Source organism: Haematobia irritans, chromosome 1 (assembly GCF_050003625.1).
Source record: "Haematobia irritans isolate KBUSLIRL chromosome 1, ASM5000362v1, whole genome shotgun sequence".
In the NCBI taxonomy this organism is placed as follows: domain Eukaryota; kingdom Metazoa; phylum Arthropoda; class Insecta; order Diptera; family Muscidae; genus Haematobia; species Haematobia irritans.
The window spans coordinates 232,334,981-232,355,792 of NC_134397.1; the positions used below are offsets into that span (position 1 = coordinate 232,334,981).

General features: G+C 25.8%; 2 protein-coding genes across 6 annotated transcripts in view; one reads left to right on the plus strand and one right to left on the minus strand.

Moving 5' to 3' along the window:
* spg (dedicator of cytokinesis spg) overlaps positions 1-20,812 on the minus strand; it is a 228,643-nt gene that overhangs the window by 69,262 nt on the left and 138,569 nt on the right. The gene's annotated exons all lie outside the window — the stretch shown is intronic.
* Positions 1-20,812, plus strand: part of Inx3 (innexin 3) — a 34,283-nt gene that overhangs the window by 6,512 nt on the left and 6,959 nt on the right. For all 3 annotated transcript variants that reach the window (XM_075294806.1, XM_075294846.1, XM_075294879.1), the window contains one exon: positions 1,393-1,733. In XM_075294806.1, coding sequence (XP_075150921.1) covers positions 1,571-1,733 — 163 coding nt within the window. In that variant the 5' untranslated portion in view covers positions 1,393-1,570. The remainder of the gene's footprint in view (positions 1-1,392; positions 1,734-20,812) is intronic.

Below are 20,812 nucleotides of genomic sequence, written 5' to 3' on the forward strand. Positions count from 1 at the left end.
GTCGAAAGTTGTAAAAAATAATCGAACGAAAATATTCACGATTTAGTTTTGTTTTTTTAGGGCGAAATGAATCTTTAAATTGCTGTAAATAACACAAATAGCGCTTGTATGTCAAAACGTTCTGAGCTCGTATAATCTAAAAAATGTCAAGGTTTACGGTAGAGCTGTCATTTGGTATATTGCAACACTAGGGTTACCAAATTCCGCCTAATAAAAGTCAACTCTCTTAAGGTTAAGGTGAATTACACACCATCCGTCAATCAGTGGGTTGATTGGAAGGGTTGATTTTTTCTGTTTTCGGCAGACTATTCGAGCATTTGATTTCAAAGAGAAATTTCAACTCTTCAATCATCGTACGCATTGAACGCAAGGTATGTAATTCTTAAAGGACTGTGTTGTTGTTTCAAAAATAACTTTTTTTATTGAAAAAATAAAAATTTTGTAACAAACGAATTTTTTTTTTGAGATAAAAGTTTAAAATTTTCGAAGCAATTCAAAAAACTCTAACAAAAGAAAAATGTTTTCGGTACACGTTTTCCAAACGTTTTTTTTTCTTTTCCGTGTATTAAAGATTTGAATTTTCTCTTTGAAAGTAACAGTTTTGTTAGAGTGATTCAAACCGAAAATAAATATCAACCCTTCCATCAACGTACGGATTAACCCATGATATGTAACTCAACCTTTATTCTCTCCCCTTAATCTCACATTTAAACTTGAACAGAATAAAAAACAATATCATTGAATATAGGTGAATTTAAAATGTTGATAATTTTATACTAATAAAATTGAATTCATTTTTGAATTATTTTAAAAATAAAAGTATTTTTGATTGAATTTAGTTGTAACTAATTAAAATTATTTTACTCTAATCTAATTAAAATCGTAAATCGACTAGCTTACTGCAATCGCGGTAATTGTAGTTGTCAATATTTTATAACATAAAATTTTGTATATTTTAAAATAAAACTATGTTTATCTGTAATTGGTTTAAAAAAAAAACATGTAGGTAGATATAACGCATTCACTATTCAATTGATCATCGTCATTATGCGGTCATATTGCATTCAAAAGAATTTTTACAATTTTAATTTATGTCATGGTTGTCCAATTGATGATTTGTTTTGCTTGCTGTGGTCGATATTTATTTGGACGTTTAGAATTGAAATGATTAAAATTCATAAAAAAAAATCTGCTGACTTTATGGTTAAAGATTAAAAGTTGCATTTATGTAAAATGATGGAATTTACATAAAGAAAAAAAAATTCAGTTAAAAAATAACTGACATAAATGGAAATCAAGTGGTGGTCGAATAAATTGAATTTATATGTATATTTTTTTATTAAAAAAAAATAAATTTTATTTATTATTATTAACAGTCTACTCTTTTTTCAGATTTTTGTTATTGGAATTTCTAAAAACAAAACTTCATGGCATTCATTTAAGGATTCCGTACCACGCCAGACCGTAGAAGTTTTCCATATAGGATTAATTAATTTATAAATAAAAAGTACACACACAAACACAACCACAAATACATCGTCATTGGTAAACGAAATTAAACTCAAATACAATGGCTGTCTTTGGTATGGTATCAGCCGTATCCGGCTTTATAAAAATTCGATATCTTTTGGATAAAGCGGTTATAGACAATATGGTATTTCGTTGCCATTATCGGATAACAACAGCCATATTATTTGTCTGCTGCATTATTGTAACGGCCAATAATTTAATCGGTAAGTACACCACTAACACAATTGTAAAATGTACAACATAATCGCGTGGCCATAACAAGAGTGTGAATAAATACCACTCATAGTTTTATGAAAAACAAAATATGTTAATTAATTAATAATAACACATAAAAATGTACATTAATAAAATAACCACACTCAGGAAGATGTTAATTAATTTGTTGTTAACAAAACAAAAAACAAAAGTTCTTTCAACTAGCGTTTTTTTTGCTCAAATTGATAGTCATTTTGATATGGACTATAATCAGAGTATAAACAGAGTGGGTTCTCTTCAGTTCTCTTCAAACAACCCAGTTGGAAGGCTTTCACCATAAATAAATATATTTGTGTTTGTTTTGTTTCCTTTTTGTAATTCGTGCCCATTCGTTATTTAACACTTTAAGTGTTGTTTGTAACAAAAAAAAAAAAAAAACAAAAAGGCTATCCATAAATGCATTATTCAGCATTTAACATGGTGTAATAAAGCAATGAAAATGTGACTGAAAAAAAAACTATACAAAGTTAACCATGTTTAAAACGTTAATTAGAATGCATATGTAAAATAGCATATATGTTGAAATATGATCCAAAATAGTTTCTTTTGATGTCATAAGTTTTTTTTTACTATTTTTACCACTACTAAGTTTTAACACATTTTCGTGTAACAATCATGAAATTGTGAGCTAGCACTGGGAGAAATCAGAATATTGGAAAATTTGATATTCTAAAATTTGAAAAATTCGATATTGCACTGAAAAAAATATTGTCGTGAGGTCAAAGATTTCATGTCTTTAAAATACGAATACAAATTTTGCTTAGCATAGAAGACGCATTTCTCTAAAATAAAGTTATTTTCCTTGTCCAAAAGTCGAAAAACTTTTCAATGAAGTCGTATTGTCCTTATAATTAAGTGATTTGACTTAAAAATGGGTATCTTAACATGAAAGAAAAAATTTATGGGAGAAGGTCAACTTGACTTTAATATTTCAGAAAAATTCTTTAAATTTAATGAAATTGTCTTTAAATTTGTTGTCTTTTGGCATCTTGACTACAAAGCAAAAAATCGTTCAAATATGGGACATGTTTTTCAACACTTTATTTTAAAGAAGTTTTTTACTTCAAACATAGCATAATTTATACTGGAAGTCGAGTCCTAATTTGGAAAATAAAGTTGCCGTTAACTCGTTTTTAAAGGACTTTGATAGCATATGAAGAAAAAAAGCTGAGAAAGCGAAAAATTAAAATTTGCTTCCTAGAAGCAAGTACACAAAACCTAAATTTAAAAGAGAATTGTGTCTTAAAAGTATCCTTACTTGTATTCTCCGCTTCTTTGGCTCGGAATCAATACCAAATTTTTTAAAGTAAAGACAAAATCTTTGGAACCGAGTATACTTTTTTTCAGTGTAGATGTCGAATACTAAATAAAACTGTCATATTAGGCTCAAGAAGTTTAATTGTCAGGTGTCAGCTTTTGTGGGGTTTATACCTAATAAATGTGGTCCGATATGTCCCATACACTCAAAAAAAAAAGTTTACTTTGATCCAAAGATTTTGACCTTCCCTTAAGGATTCTGGTATTGATTCCGAGCCAAAGATGCAGCTTCTTAAAAATAAAGAAAATTTTTAGCAACCTATCTGGCTTTAAATCTAGAACCAATAAAATTAAAATTAGGATACAAATCTCATTTATCAAATTTTCATTCTCTTTTTGTGGTTTATTAATAATGGTACTGACATACAAAAAAATGCCAGTTTAAAAATCCAAATTATAAAAGTTACTTCAAAGTAAAAAATTGTTTCTTAATTCCAAAAAAAAAAACTTTAAACCAAAGACGCTAAATCCTCAAAATAAGTCTTAGACTATATTTGAAGCGTTTTTATCTTAAATCTAAAGTTTCAATATTTCAATTAATTTAAAGGCAATTTCTTTAAATCAAAAATGTGTTTATTTACTTTAAGGAAAATTAGCCTTAGGTCAAAGACATGCGACTTTAAAGGAGTGACGCAAATTTACAAAATTTATGTTCTAAATTTAATGAAAACAATTTTTGAAGCAAAGATTATAAACTTTATTTTAATTAAAATTTCATTATTTTGAAGAAATTTGTCCTTAACATTTTGTAAATTTCGCATCCTAAAATTTGGGTTGCGTAATCTTTAATATCACGTAAATATTTTTTCAGTGCATATTACAAACATTAAATAACCCCAAAAATTATGTTTTCGTAAAATTTGGTTTTCAAATTTTCATAATCGATAGCTCGATATTCCAAATTCAGTATTTGTACAAATTCATTATTCCTACACTTATAAAAAAAAAAACATTGACCTAATATGAAAGATTAAAAAACCTAAATTTTAGGACACGCCATTTACACAATATTATATATTATTTAATTGAAATAAAGTTCATAATCTTTGGTTTAAAAATGTATTTATTCATTTATTACAAGACTTACAATCATAATAAAATATGAAAATAAATATAAAAAAAGTTTAGGTGCTAACAAAAAGGTTTTTGACCTAATAGTTTAAAAATTATTTTCTTTAAATTTAGGGCACGAATCTTATAAATTTGCATCCCTCCGTTAAAGTCATATGTCATTGAAGTAAGGCAATTTTCTTTAAAGTGCAGAAAAACATTTCTGGTTTAAAGAAACAATCTTTAAATTAACAAAGATATTGAATCTTTGGATTAAAGATAAAAAAATCTTAAAATATAGGCTAAGTTTTATTTTGAATATTTTGCATATTTGGTTCAGTTGTTTGAGGTTAAGAAAACGAAACATTGGCATTTGTTTATACATGAATAGCTTTGTTAATATATTGTAGAACAAGAATAAATTTTCGATAAACGAATTTTGTATCCTAATTTTAATTTTGTAGAACCTAGGTTTTAAGATACTTGATTCCATAAAAATGTCTTTATTTTCAAGAAGCAGCTTCTTTGACTCGGAATCAATACCCAAATTTTTGGATTGAAGTAATCGTTTTTTTAGTGTAAAACAGTTATCGGATATTTGAAAAAAATCAAGAAAATTTATTGCACATAATTATTTTTGTTTTCACTTTTTAAAGAAAATTTCGTAGTTTGAAGAGAAACTTGGAGTTCAAAATTAAAAAATGTCTTTAGCGCCATACGAAGTTCACTTAATTTATGTTAACTAAAATAGAGATAAATTGGCTTTAGTGCCCGGAGTGTTAACTTTTTTTTCAGTGTACCATTTATGAAATTATCCCTTCTCATAAAAGCAAGAATAAACTAAAAGTAACGAAAAGATCATTGAATCTAAATAATTACAATATTAACCACCCTATAGTTAATTATAAATATATTTGGAATAAAGAAAAAAAGGGAAACAATTTCTTAAAAAAAAAAAATAAAATTTAAATCCAACAAAATAATTTTTTTTTTCAATAACCATAAGGTAATTTTAGAATCAGACAGAGATACTTATATCCGATATTAATAAAAAATTTCAAAAAACACAATTCGAACATTTTGTTCTACATCCCAGTAAAAAAAGCGTCGCCAAAGCAGTAGTTGAAATGTTCTTTTTAGATCCGGAAGTGGTGCAAAAATGGCGCAGAAGCGATGAATTTAACATGGGCTTGTCAAAGGACGGATGTCCACTATTTCAACAGCCGTTGCACTGAATTTGCATCACTTCTTAAGGTGTGATCCGAATTCAGTGTTTTGGATGTGAATTAAAAAATTGTGTGATATTTTGCCAAATAAAAATTTTATAATTTTTTATGACTTTAAATACATACTAAAGCTTGTTTGAAACGTTTGCTCTCAAATATTTTCAAAAGTTCTCAATTTTTCTAAAATGGATTTAGCAATTTTTCGGCAAAATTTGAATAATTTATACCACTTTATTAATTCTTACTCTGTTTTCAACCTATTTGAAAAAAAAAGTTAAAAATTCCCATTAAAAATATGAAAAAAAGTGAGTTATAAAAAATTGAATTAAAAGAACATCCTGTGTAATTAAAATAAAGAACATCTCTGGGAGAACATTTTTGGAAGTGTTTTTAAAGTCATGCCTTTAGAAGAACTTCTAAATTTTTTTGCTGGGTATATAATTGAATTTTCATATTCAATGGTAAATCGGTGGCCTAAAAATTACATTACTTACAAATTTATAGAAAAATTAAACTTCATATAAGAAATATTTATGAATTTAATTTTTTAATAAATAAATAAAATAACAAAAATAAAAATAGAAAAATAGAAAAATGAAAATTATAAATTTTTCTTATATGATGTTTAATACGAAATTTGCCAACAGTTTTTGATTATTATTTTTTTATTTTAGTCCAGCTCGAGGTCATAAATGAAAAACTCCCGATGTTTTTATTTGAGTTTTATTTTATTGGAGTTTTTCATTTATGGTATGATCTCGAGATGGACTAATAATAAACACAAGTCAACAATCGAAATTAAATAATTTTCAAAAATTTATTAACAAAAAAAATATATACATTTTAATATGCGAAAAATAGATTTTTCAAGAATTGAATATTCGAAAAAAATTAAACACGCCTCCATTCTTAACAAAATAGTTGTTCGAAACCCATTATTTGGCACATTTCCTACAGTGTATGACTCATTCCAGAACACCGAATTTATGCAGACATCATCATGTAATACAAAACTACCTGTAAATTGATGAATCGCCATCAATGCCAGTTCATAATAAAGAAAAAATTTGCTATCACAGCTTCTTTTAATTTAGTCAGTTCAGTAGTCTATCAGCCAAAAGTCAATGGCTTTTTGTGCGAAAATTGTTAATGTTTGCAATTCAATCGACACATACACGTTTGTCAGTCAGTGAGTCCATGTATACAATCCATCCTTCGTTGCTGTCGTCCATCCAAATATCTCAGTTTTCTTTTGGGTATTTTTTGTTTTGGTCTACATTTGAGTTTAAGTTTTTTTTTGCTTTGGTCAGATTTTGCATGTCGTTCTTTTTTCACTTGGTCCAAATGGATTGGCTAAACAATTTAATGTATTCCAGCCACTCACTCATGGAGTGGTTTTTCATGGAATCATTTATGAATCATTTGGGGAAACTACTTACAAGATAATATATCCTACATTTGACGAATATCTTGATTGGGGGAAGGTTGAGTATGAGTATATCTGAGTAATCGCCCACAAAAGAAGAACAGACAAAACAAAAAAACAATTACGTGTGAAAGAATTTTTTTCGATGATTTGGTTTTTGTATTTCGAACGAAAAACAATTGGAAAATCATCATGCTGAGTATGGAATCAGCGTTAATGAATATAGCATTTTTGCGTTTATTTGACCATAAAAGTTATAGTCAGTGGTGAACTAGATGAATTTAATGTAAAAAAGTAGGGAATTTTAGAAGTTTGTAGAAATAATTTCTATTCAATTTACATTCTAATAATTTTAAGGTAATTCAATTTAATTTCATTTTAATTTAAATTTATTTGTAAAACCAGAATATCATTTATCTTATTAAATCCAAATCCAACAACTAAAATCAATCTAAAAATTTCATTTTGCCATAAATCTTGGTAATATAGTTCTCTTTAATGAGAAGTTCAAATTAAAATTGTATTGGACTCCGAGAGTATCTCCATTTTTTCGTTACAAGAAAAATAAATTGTTGCGATTTGCGATTCCGAATATCGGAACATGGAGAATAGATATTTCAGTTTAAATTGATTTTTATGTAATTTAATTTAATTTTATTAATTTTAATTAAATTTTAAATAAAATTTAACTAAATTTAATTGAATTTCTCAGAATATATTTTTGCTTACAATTATATTCAAATTAATATATTATATTAAAATTTTATTAAAATTATTATATTAAAATTAAATACTTTAATTAATTTTCATGTAATTTAGTTTAATTTATTTTTTTTTTAATTTAATTTCATTTAAATTTATTTTAATAAAATTTCACTACATTTAATTATATTTCGCAAAACGTCTTTTCTCTAATTATTATATCGAAATTCCTTAAGTAAAATCAATCGAAGTATTTCTAATTAGTGATTTTAATTTGATTTTAATTTAAATTTGTTTGGAAAAAATGTAACTAAATTTAATTAAATTTCCAAGAATATCATTTTTTTATTATTATATCCAAATCAATTAACTAAAATTAATCGAAGAATTTTTAATTTAATTAATACGTTTCAGCTTAAATTGATTGATTTTTATTCTAATTTAATTTTATTGATTTAATTTAATTTCATATAAAATTCAATTTATTTGAATAAAAAAACTAAATTTAATTATATTTCCCAGAATATATATTCTCTTAAATATAATATACAAAATCCAATAACTAAAATAAATCGACAAATTTGCAAACATTTGAGCTTAAATTAATTTAGTTTAGTTAATTTTTATATAATTTAGCTTAGTTAATTTTTATGTAATTTAGTTTAATTTAATTTTTATTGATTTTAGTTTACTTTAATTTAATTTAAATTTATTTTGATAAAATTTACCTGCATTTAATCATTTCCCTTATTCCCCACTGGATTTTAATATAATTTAGTTAAATTAATTAATTTCGAAAAAAATTTCTATTAATTTACAGACAGATATTTCAGCAAAAAATGATTTAAATTTTTATGTTATTTAGTTTAATTTAATTTTATTTAATATTAAAATGTAATTTTATTGATTTAAATTTAATTTATTTTAATAAAATTTAATTACATTTACTTATTTCGATTATTCCTCAACTAGATTTTAATATAATTTAATTAAATTAATTATTTCGAAAATTTTTTATTAATTTACAAACATATATTTCAGCTAAAATTGATTTAGATTTTTATGTACTTTAGTTTTATTTATATTTTTTATATAAAAAAATAACTTTATTGATTTTAATTTAATTTAAATTTATTTTATTTTGATAAAATTTACCTACATTTAATCATTTCCCTTATTCCCTTACTAGATTTTAATATAATTAAATTAAATTAATTAATTTAATTAATTCCAAAATGTTTCTATTAATTTGCAGACAGATATTTCAGCTAAAATTGATTTTGATTTTTTTAAATTTAATTTATTTTAATAAAATGTAGATACATTTAATTATTTCCCTTATTCCCCTACTAGATTTTAATATAATTTAATTAAATTGATTATTTCCAAAAATTTATATTAATTTACAGATAGTTATTTCAGCTAAAATTGATTTAGATTTTTATGTAATTTAGTTTCATTTAATGTAATTTTATATAAAAAATAACTTTATTGATTTTAATTTTATTAAAATTAAAATTTATTTTATTTTGATAAAATTTACCTACATTTTATTATTTCCCTTATCCACCTTCAAGATATCAATACAATTTAATTAATTAGAAAAATTTCTATTAATTTACAGACAGATATTTCATCTAAAATTGATTTAGTTTTTTATGTAGTTTAGTTTAATTTAATTTTATTTTATATAAAATTAAATTTATTTGAGTAAAATTTAAATAAATTTAATTAAATTTCCCAGAATATCTTTTCTCTTATTATTATATACAACTTAATATATTATATTAAAATCAAATCAATATTGTTATATTAAAATTAAATTGTTTAAATAATTTTTATGTAATTGAGTTTAATTTTATTTATATTTTTTTATTTTAATTTAATTTAATTAAATTTCCCAGAATACGATTTCTTGTTATATCCAAATCAAATTACTAAAATTAATCGATGAATTTTTAATTAATTTATATACGAATATTAAATTGTTTAATTAATTAAAAAATTAAATTTTATTTCCCTTATCCTCCTACTAGATTTTAATATAATTTAATTACATTGATTATTTTGAAAAATTTCTATTAATTTACAAACACATATTTCAGCTAAAATTGATTAAGATTTTTATGTAATTTAGTTTCATTTAATTTTATTTTATATAAAAAAATAATTTTATTGATTTTAATTTACTTTAAATTTATATTATTTTGATAAAATTTACCTACATTTTATTATTTCCCTTATCCCCCTTCAAGATGTCAATACAATTTAATTAATTAGAAAAACTTCTATTAATTTACAGACAGATATTTCATCTAAAATTGATTTAGTTTTTTATGTAGTTTAGTTTAATTTAATTTAATTTTATATAAAATTAAATTTATTTGAGTAAAATTTAAATAAATTCAATTAAATTTCCCAGAATATCATTTCTCTTATTATATCCAACTTAATATATTATATTAAAATTAAATCAATATTGTTATATTAAAATTAAATTGTTTAATTAGTTTTTATGTAATTTAGTTTAATTGTATTTATATATTTTTTATTTTAATTTAATTTAAATTTGAATGTATTTTAATAAAATTAAATTAAATTTCCCAGAATACGATTTCTTGTTATATCCAAATCAAATAACTAAAATTAATCGATGTATTTTTAATTAATTTATATACGAATATTAAATTGTTTAATTAATTAAAAAATTAAATTGTTTAATTATTTTTTAAGTAATTTACTTTAATTTTATTTATATTTTTTAATTTTAATTTAATTTAAATGTATTTTAATAAAATAAATTTAATTTTTCCAGAATACCATTTTTTGTTATATCCAAATCAAATAACTAAAATTAATGGATGAATTTTTAATTAATTTATATAAGAATATTTTCGCTTAAATTTATTTAGTATAATTAATTTTTATTCAATTTAGTTTAATTTAATTTTATTGATTTCAATTTAATTTAATTTCATATAAAATTCAAGTGGCTGGATTAAAATTTAACTAAATTTAATTATATTTCCCAGAGTATTTTCTCTCTTACTATCATATCCAAAAACCAATAACTAGAATCAAAGAAGAATTTCTAATTAATTTATATGCATACATTTTAAATTAAAGATTGGTACTATGTTCGAATTAAAAATCACATTATTTTCGCGATTACCTTTTAAAAAATGTTTATACTTATAAATAAAAATCAAAATATTTCTGTTAAATCTTAACGAAATCTAGATGATTTCACAGGTTTATTCTTTAAATAGAACTATTTGAGCCAAGTAACCGCTAAAATTTCCACGCGAAACCCGAACATAGGGCCGGCCTTAAATTGATTTTTATATACAGTGAAACCTCTAAAAGGTGGACACGGTCGCCTAAATTTTTAAAATTTTAATGTGATAATATAGCAAACGTCCCTAGACACCACGTTTGGGAGGTGTCCGGTTTTCATAGTGTCCAAGTTTGAGAGGTTTCATTGTATTTTAGTTAAATTAGATTAATTTTTTTTATGTAACCTTATTTATTTAATTTTAGTAATTTAATTTCATTTAAATTTCAATTGATTTTAATAAAATTGAACTGCTTCAAAAAAAAAAAATCCCCAAACTATCATTTCTCTTATTGAATTCCTATAACAAAAATCAATCGAAGAACAAAGTAATGACATTCTACACTGATAGCTGGTAGCTGATAACAAGGTATGCTAAATCCTATCCCTAAAAATGGGTGTGAGCAACTTTCTACAATGTCACAAAATGTCGTTTACAAATGCATGGTATTTTCTTTCTGGTCTTGTCGCCAATGTTTATGTCTTTCCCTATAATTATTCCAATAAAAGTGGCACTCCTAAAAAATGCTCACAAAAACTCTAAGGTAGAATGAATGCAGTGGCCACAAAAAAGTCAGTTGTTGGTTTGGGAATAAGTTAAAAGCCCAACTCACGTCATTACAATGCAGTAAAGGTTTTTCGTTTTTTTCACCAACATAATACTTGGGTAGATTGTATGCATTTCAAGTATCAAAAACCATTATGCATAGGTATCTTCTATATTCTGCTGGGTATATACACGGAAAAAAATTAATTTCTTTTCTGGGAAACGAAATTTTAGACCAAACAATGTTTGCGAGAGATTTTTTTTTTTTCAGAATAAACAAAATTCGTTGAGAACCTACCTAGGCAGATTTATTTGAACTTTCCACTAAAAAACCGACTCCAAAGATTTTGTCAAAACTAGCATTCATATTTTAATGACTATAAATCTTTGTGCTTATGACAATATTTTTTTCAGTGTACCTATAAAAGAAAACTTTGTTGGTCTAAAATTTCGTTTTGGTGAAAAGAATTATTTTTTTTGTGTGTGTGTATATGTTACCTCCTCCATATATGTATGTATGCAGCATTCCATGCACATATATACAATATAAACTTGAAGTTTTATAAGAAGGGGTAGAAGTAGCAAATGGAAATGAATAAAACTTTTGCCGAAAAAAAAGTTAAAGCCTATTAAAAAAGTCATTTTGTTAGGCCAGCAAGGAAGCAACTTGAAATTTCGTAGAGTACATTGAAATGTTATGGGAGCTAAACCACCCATATTTCTGGTGCATTCCAAATGATAATCCTTGAATATGAAAGTACTTGGAGAACCAATATTACCATTGATGAGTTGGAGTCCTATCACCATCGGGCAATAGCATAAGAGCCCTTGGAACAAACAATAAACAAAACTTTTATGCTTTATTCGACTCCATTGGATTTTCAAAAAAAAAAAATGGTGGAACTTTTGATAATACTTAAAATAGGATTGTCAAACTTTGTATATATGGAAGCATCTTATTCATTGTAGTGGCGATAAAAAACAAATATCATTAATTTTTGAAAATTTAATAAAAAATGCTAAAATTTACCTTCTTTTAAGTAAGGGAAGTAAGGTTTTTTTAAAGTAATTTTCAATTTAAGGAAGAAATTTTTAAATTAAAAAAGGGGAAAATTATACACAAATGAAGATTTATTCGTATTTCCCACAAGATAGTTCAAAATTTCATAAAATTGGTAAATTTTACCACAAATGCGCCAATACTGAACTTCGTATGGTGCTAAAGAGTTTTTTGCAATTTTGATTTTCAATTTTTTCTTTCAAACTATGAAATTTTCTTTAATTATAATTATATCTAATAAACTTTCTTGAATTTATCGAAAAATATTTACTTAGTTAAAATTTTCTAAAATTAGCCTAATGTTTCTAAAATTAAGCAAATTTGTCCTTCCTGGTGGATTTAGGTTATTTTTTAGTATAGGGTTTACAATAAGAAACAAAATGTCGACTTTTCGATTTATTAAAAATGTGGAAAATTTGACTTTTCCATATTTCGACATCTTCAAAAATTGGAAAAAAATCGACATTTAAAATTGTGAGCTACGGTTAAGTCGTAGCTTAGTATTCACCGTATGTCATATGTATCCCGCTTAAATAAATTGTATAATAAATGATTTTATCTACAGATTTATCCTTATGTACACGCTCACAAAAAATCGCTTCTGTAACATATACTCCCAAACATATTTTGCTTCAAGCATATACATTTTTGGATATTGCCCAAACATTTATATGTTTGATCTCTTCCAATATATAATATGTTTGAAAGCATATTGGTCTAAACAATATATGTTTGGGTAGTCTAAGTTCCAAACATTTTGTATTTTTGCATCCAAATTCAATAATGTTGTCTTCCAAAAAACAATATGTTATTATGTGAACATATAATATGTTTGGAAGCATTTTGCACCCAAAAATATTATATGCTTAAAAAAAATTCTCCCAAACAATATTGTGCTCAAAATTTTATTTATTTATTTATATATTTACAATCATAATGAATTATGAAAATAAACAGGTAATATAGGTGCTAACAACATAGGTTTTCGAACTGAATGCTCAAAATTTTGTTTCTGCCTAATTGTATATTCCCCCACATCTTTCTCACTTCCACGAGATTTTTTAGTTCTTAGCACCTTTTTCTGCAATACCAACATTGTAGAAGAAATTATTCAATTTTATGATTTTTTTTATTTTAATTTTACCTTTTGCCGGACGGGGATTCGAACAGCGGACCACACAGTTTGTAAGGATCAAAGAAGTAGCTGATCAATTGCCCAAGGAAAAATAAAATGTTAATTTTGTAATAACAAGCAACAACCACCAACTTAATTCAATAAATAGCGCTCCAAGCTACTAAACACATATATGTTTATAGGCTATTTCTAAATTAATATATGTTTGCATCCAAGCATATTATATTTACAAACATTTTATGTCCCAAACATAATTATATGCTTGCACTCAAAAATATTGTGTTTAAAAATTTGTGTTCAAACATATAATGTTTATAGCCAAACATATGAAAAACAGTCTTTTTCATCCGTGTACCCTCCACCATGGATTGCGTAGAAACTTCTTCGAAAGAATGTCATCCACAATCGAAAAAAATAAACTAATAATCCAAAATCTTAAAAATAAGTATTGGCTTATATTTGATTTTTTTCTAAAAGCTAAATATTTCATATATTATTTAATTCATATATCATTTCTTTAAATAAAAATTGTTTTTCTTTACCTTGAGGAAAATTTGGGTTACTTTAAAAACATATGATTTTAACGGAGGGGCGCAAGGTTCTTAGGTTGCATAATGGGAGCCACCGTGGTGCAATGGTTAGCATGCCCGCCTTGCATACACAAGGTCGTGGGTTCGATTCCTGCTACGACCGAACACCAAAAAGTTTTTCAGCGGTGGATTATCCCACCTCAGTAATGCTGGTGACATTTCTGAGGGTTTCAAAACCACATAGATTTCACTGGAATGTGGAACGCCGTTCGGACTCGGCTATAAAAAGGAGGTCCCTTGTCATTGAGCTTAACATGGAATCGGGCAGCGCTCAGTGATAAGAGAGAAGTTCACAACTGTGGTATTACAATGGACTGAATAGTCTAAGTGAGCCTGATACATCGGGCTGCCACATAACCTAACCAACCTAACCTAGGTTGCATAATCCTTCATATTAGGTAAATATCGATTTCTTTAATTTAGGAAAGCAGTGTCATTAGCTGTTAAGGTGAAAATCTTTGGATCCAAGTAATTTTTTTTAGTAAAACCTAGTTTTTATAAAATTCAAATGAGTATACAGATTTAAAAACCACCATAGTTTTAATTATGAAAATGTTCAAGTTTAGTTTTTTCCTTAAATATCTTCTTTTGAAAAAAATCATTCATATAAATGAAATCGTCTTTAGGTTTGTAGGCATTTTGTATATGTTGTTGAACCCACTGTTCACCAATGAAAACTTTTCGTTTTTATTAACTTGCTACATTAATTATTAGAATTCTTATTATTTCATTTTGTTTAAAATTACCTTTGTATTCAACTTGAATTCAAACTTTAGTTATATTTTTATTTTTGTATTACTTTGATCTCATTTATCCTCAGGTATTTCATTTCATTACTTTTATTTCTTTAACATATTTGTATGTAATAGTAACATAAGTAAATAACGCTAGGAGCGTATATAGTTTGAACTCGCCATAGTTAAGTTAGTTCTAAGTGAGCAGTCAATAAAGCAAGAGGCTTTCAATTGTTCATCAAAAGAAATATTATAACTTGTTTTTTTTTTCTTTGGGAACTCAATTTTTAACCCCCTGGATTCTGGGACCTACACGCAAAGAAAAAAAACGTTTGGAAAACGTGTACCGAAAACGTTTTTCTTTTGTTAGAGTTTTTTGAATTGCTTCGAAAATTTTAAACTTTTATCACCAAAAAAATTCGTTTGTTACAAAATTTTTATTTTTTCAATAAAAGGGGTTATTTTTGAAACAACAACACAGTCCATTTCGTTTATATCAAACATTGTTCTTTTCTGACTTTAGGTCTTTAATAAGTCACATTTTACAATTCAAAATTTAATATAGTACAATGTAATGTTGAACATTTTTTCTGAATCTTCCGAACATATCTGGAATATATGTAAAAAAAAAAAACTAAAAAAAACTTTGGTCGAAGCAGGGATCGATCCCACGACCCTTGGCATGCAAGTCGGACGTAGCAACCACTGCTCCACGGTGCCAAACTAAATGTTTGTTTCTGTTAAATAAACTTTGTTTATTCGGTTCGTGGGCGCCGCAAGCTATGCTATATAAATATAACTTATATGGATAATTATCTATTGATGACCATAACAGGTACATAGCTCAGTGGTTAGTGTGTTGGCTTACAAAGTGCATGGTCCGCGGTTCGATTCTCCGTCCAGGCGAAAGGTAAAAAAAAATTTAAAAATGTATAAAATTGTATAATATCTTCTACATTGTTGGTATTACAGAAAAAGGTGTTAAGAACTAAAAAACCTCGTGGATGTGAGAAAGATGTAGGGAAAATGCAATTAGCAAGAAAACAATGTTTTTTTTGTGAGTTAGTCTTTATGAAATTGTTTTTACATCCTGGAAAAGAATAAACGTTTATCACAAAAAGTATATACTTTTCTTCCAAATACACTTCCTTACAGCGAAAAGCAAATGAGAAACGAACTTTGTTTGTCTAAAATTTCGTTTGGGAGGAAAGAATTATTTTTTTGCGTGTATATACCAGAATTCTTCATAGGTTTTTTAATTCTTTATTTTAAAGAGTTTTTTTTTCTCCAAGAATAGCAAAATATCTTGACTTGAAGTCGAGTCTAAATTTGGAAATTTAAGTTGTCGTTAATACGTTTCTAAATGACTTTGATAACACATGAAAAATAAACTGATAAAAATTAATTAATTAAAATTTGTTTCCTAGTATCAAATACGCAAAAATCAAAATTTAAAAGAGAAATGCATCCTAAAAGTATCCTTACTGCAAATCTCTGTGTCTTTGGCTTAGAATCAATACCAAAATCATTAGTATAAAGACAAAATCTTTGGAACCGGGCATGCATTTTTTTTCAGTCTTTATCATAGATTTAGTTGAACATTATCCAATGGAATATTTTTCTTTACTATCCACTTCGATCAAGTCTTATGTGATTTCTAAAATCTTTCTTTCAATTTGATTGGCACTTCAATAAGTTTACTTTTGTTTATGTTTACAAAATTCGCCACACCAAAAAAAAAGTATATGAGAAATAAACAAATATGAATATATAAAACAAAAAAAATCCAAAGCATGTGTTTGGAGTAGTACAAATGATGATATGATACCCGTAATATTGAGTCAGAAACTACAGCATAAAATACTTCATTCTTCTTCAACCAAAAAAAAAAAACTCACAATAATAAACCTATTAAGAAGTTTCTACTCTTGCTATGAACATCATACTGCATATGTGTATATTGGGTAAATTTCATACTTTTAAGACCCCCATATGGTAACCATGCCACAATCAAAACAAATAATCAGACTAAGGGTATGTGAATGAAAAAAAAAAATCATGGAGAAATGGAATAAAGTTGAACAACATTTCTGGACATACAGTCGGACATATGAATACCATATGAATTGTCATTGTTAAAGGGTATCATCATCATCATCATCATCGTTGTCTGTACTTGGATAGGAAATGAAAAGCATCACTCTTAGCAATGATTCTGTGTGTAGGTGACCCGGACCAAACCACCTCTACCCCATGTTGTCTTAGGTTTTGTTAGACTTTAAATTCTCTCAGCTCATGGGGTTGTAACAGGATTAACCCATGCAAACTGAAAGAAGTTGAAGAAAGTGCATTATCAATTTTCATGGAAGCTTAATTTGTCTAATTTTATAGGGTGCAAAAATAGGATTTGGAACAATGAGAACCAAATTAAAAGTAAAAAATAAAAAAATGGGTATAAAATGTTTAGTAAACATGGGCTTTATAACAAAGACTACACTGAAAAAAATATTTACGTGATATTAAAAATGACGCTACTTAAATTTTAGGATGCGAAATTTACAAAATATTAAGGACAAATTTCTTTAAAATAATGAAATTTTAGTTAAAATAAAGTTTATAATCTTAGCTTCAAAAAATTTTTTTTTTCATTAAATTTATGACACAAATTTTGTAAATTCACGTCCCTCCGGTTAAGTCCCATGTCTTTGAACTAAGGCTAATTTTCCTTTAAGTAAAAAAAAATTTTGATTTAAAGAAATTGTCCTTAAATTAAATGAAAAATTGAAACTTTAGATTAAAGATAAAAACGCTTCAAATATAAGCTAGGACTTATTTTGAGGATTTAGCGTCTTTGATTTAAACTTTTTTTTTAGAATTAAGAAAATCTTATTTTACTTTGATGTATCCGTTATAATTTGAATTTTTAAAGTGGCATTTGTTCGTACGTGAGTATAAACCGCGAAACGAGAATGAAAATTTGATAAATTATATCTATATCCTAATTTTAATTTTATTGGTCCTAGCCAGATAGGTCGCTAAAAAATTTCTTTATTTCAAAGAAGACGCATCTTTGGCTCGGAATCAATCAAAATCCTTAAGGGAAGGTTAAAATCTTTGGATCCAAGTAAACTTTTTTTTGAGTGTATGTAGCCCTCATTTTTTAAGAAAATACCTATGGTATGATGTAGAATGCAGGTTTCTAAACATACACGATTTTGGAGACAAGGCCTTGCACTGAAAAAAATTGATCTAATATCAATGATGTTAGGTTAGGTGGCAGCCCGATGTATCAGGCTCACTTAGACTATTCAGTCCATTGTGGTACCACATTGGTGAACTTTTCTCATAATCAATGATTATGCAACCTAAATTTTAGGATAAGCAATTTACGCAATATTAAGGAGAAATTTCCATAAAATAAAGAAATTTTAATAAAAAAATTAAAAATCTTTCCTTTAAGATTTGGTTTCTTTCAATTTAGGACACAAATCTTTGCTATTTGCGTCCCTCTGTTGAAGTCGTATGTCGTATTACTAATAAAGTAAATTTCCCTTCAAATAAATAAACATATTAAAGAAATCATCCTTAAATTAACTGTGACATTGGATCTTTAGATTAAAGATATAAAAGCTTCAAAAATAAGCTAATACTTATTTTGAGGATTTTGCATAGTTGATTTAAAGTTTTTTTTGTTTGAAATAAATAAAATATTTTTTGCTTTGAAGTATCTGTTATAGGAGATATATTTCAATGCTTTTTTAAAGACGTTTTTACTCGAAACATAGAAAAAAATTTTACTTTAAAAATTCAAGTTATCGTTAACATGTTTTTAAAGGACTTTTTCGTGTGCTATACATGAAGAAAAAAATGGAACTGAAAAAAACGAATAAATGAAAATTTTATTTCTTAGAAACAACCCAGCAAAAAAAGCATCGTCAAAAAAGTAGTGAAAATGTTCTTTTTGGATCCGGAAGTGGTGCAAAATTGGTCCTATGACAAGTCCATGAATTTAACATGGACTTGTCATAGGACGGATGTCCACCATTTCAACAGACGTTGAACTGAATTTGCAAAACTTCATAAGGTGTAATCCCAATTCAGTGTTTTGGATGAGAATTAAGAAATTTTGTGATATTTTGACAAATAAATAATTAAAAAATTTTTTTTTATGATTTTTAATGCATTATAACGCGTGTCTGGAATTTTTAACATCAAATGTTATCAACAAATCGCAATTTTTCTAAAAAGTATTTAGCATTTTTTGTCGGCAAAATTTTAATAATTTGTACCATTTTATTAATTCTTAAATGTTATTGACCCATTTGAAACAAAAAAAATTTAAATTTCCTATTAATAATATGAAAATAGCGAGTTATAAAAAAATTGACTCAATTGAACTTCCTCTACAGTTAAAATAAATAACATCTTTTGGAGGACATTTTTGGAAGTGCTTTTAAAGTTGTACCTTTAGAAGAACTTCCAAGTTTTTTTGTTGGGAAGTCAAAGAATACATTGAAAAAAATATTGACTTAATATGAAAGACTATTCAGACTAATTTTTGCGATACGCAATTTACACAATCCCAGCAAAACATTTTTGAAAATCTTCGAAAGGCACAACTTCAAAAGCACTTTCAAATATGTCTTTCCAATGATGTTCTTCATTTTAACTCCACAGGAAGTTCTTTTAATTGTTTTTTTTATAACTTTATTTTTTCATATTTTTAATGGGTAATTTTAACTTTTTTTGTTTCAAATAGGTTTAAAACAAAGAGTAAGAATTAAGAATTAAGAATTAATGATACAATTTATTCAAATTTTGTCGAAAAAAATGCTAAATCCATTCTAGAAAAATTGCGAATTTGTGAAAATATTTGAGGTCCAACGTTTCAGACAAGCGTTAGAATGCATTAAAAAATCACAAAAAAAATATTAAAAATATTTATTTTGCAAAATATCACAAAATTTTTCAAATTCAATGATTCAATTTCAGTGCAGCGGCTGTTGAAATGTTGGACATCCGTCCTATGACAAGCCCATGTTAAATTCATCGCTTCTGCGCCCATATTGCACCACCTCCGGATCCTAAAAGAACATTTTCACTTTATTTTTAGCGACACTTTTTTCCTGGGATATTAACGATTTTTTTAATAATGAAATTTAATTTATACTCTTTGCTTCAACATTTTTATTCATTAAATTTAGGACACGAATCTTACAAATATAAACTAAGAAAAATTTTCCTTAAGAGGAAATCATTAAATTAAATTAAAGAAATTAAATTCACTGATATATTGAATCTTTAGATTTAATATATAAGCTAAGTCTTATTTTGATGATTGTGCATCTTTGGTTTAAAGTTTTTTTTTTTTGGAATTAAGAAAACATTTTCTACTTTGAAGTATCTGCAATAATTTGGATTATTAAACTGTCGAGCAAAAAAATTTGGAAGTACTTTGGAAGGCACAACTTTAAAAGCACTTCAAAAAATGTCCTTCCAGAGATGTTTTTTTATTTTAACTACTCAGGAAGTTCTTTTAATTCAATTTTTTTATAACTCGCTTTTTCATACTTTTAAAGGGCAATTTTAAAATTTTTTGTTTCAAATATGTTAAAAACAGGGTAAGGATTAATAAAATGGTATAAATTATTTAAATTTTGTCGAAAAAATTTCTAAATTCATACTAGAAAAATTACGACATTTTTAAAATATTTGACAAGCGTTAGATTGCATTGAAAATCATAAAAAATTATAATAATTAATTATTTGTCAAAGTACCACAAAATTTTTTAATTCACATCAAAAACAATGAATTCGGATCACATCTAAAGAAGTGATGCATATTCAGTGCAACGACTGTTGAAATGGTGGACATCTGTCCTAAATATGACAAGCCCATGTAAATG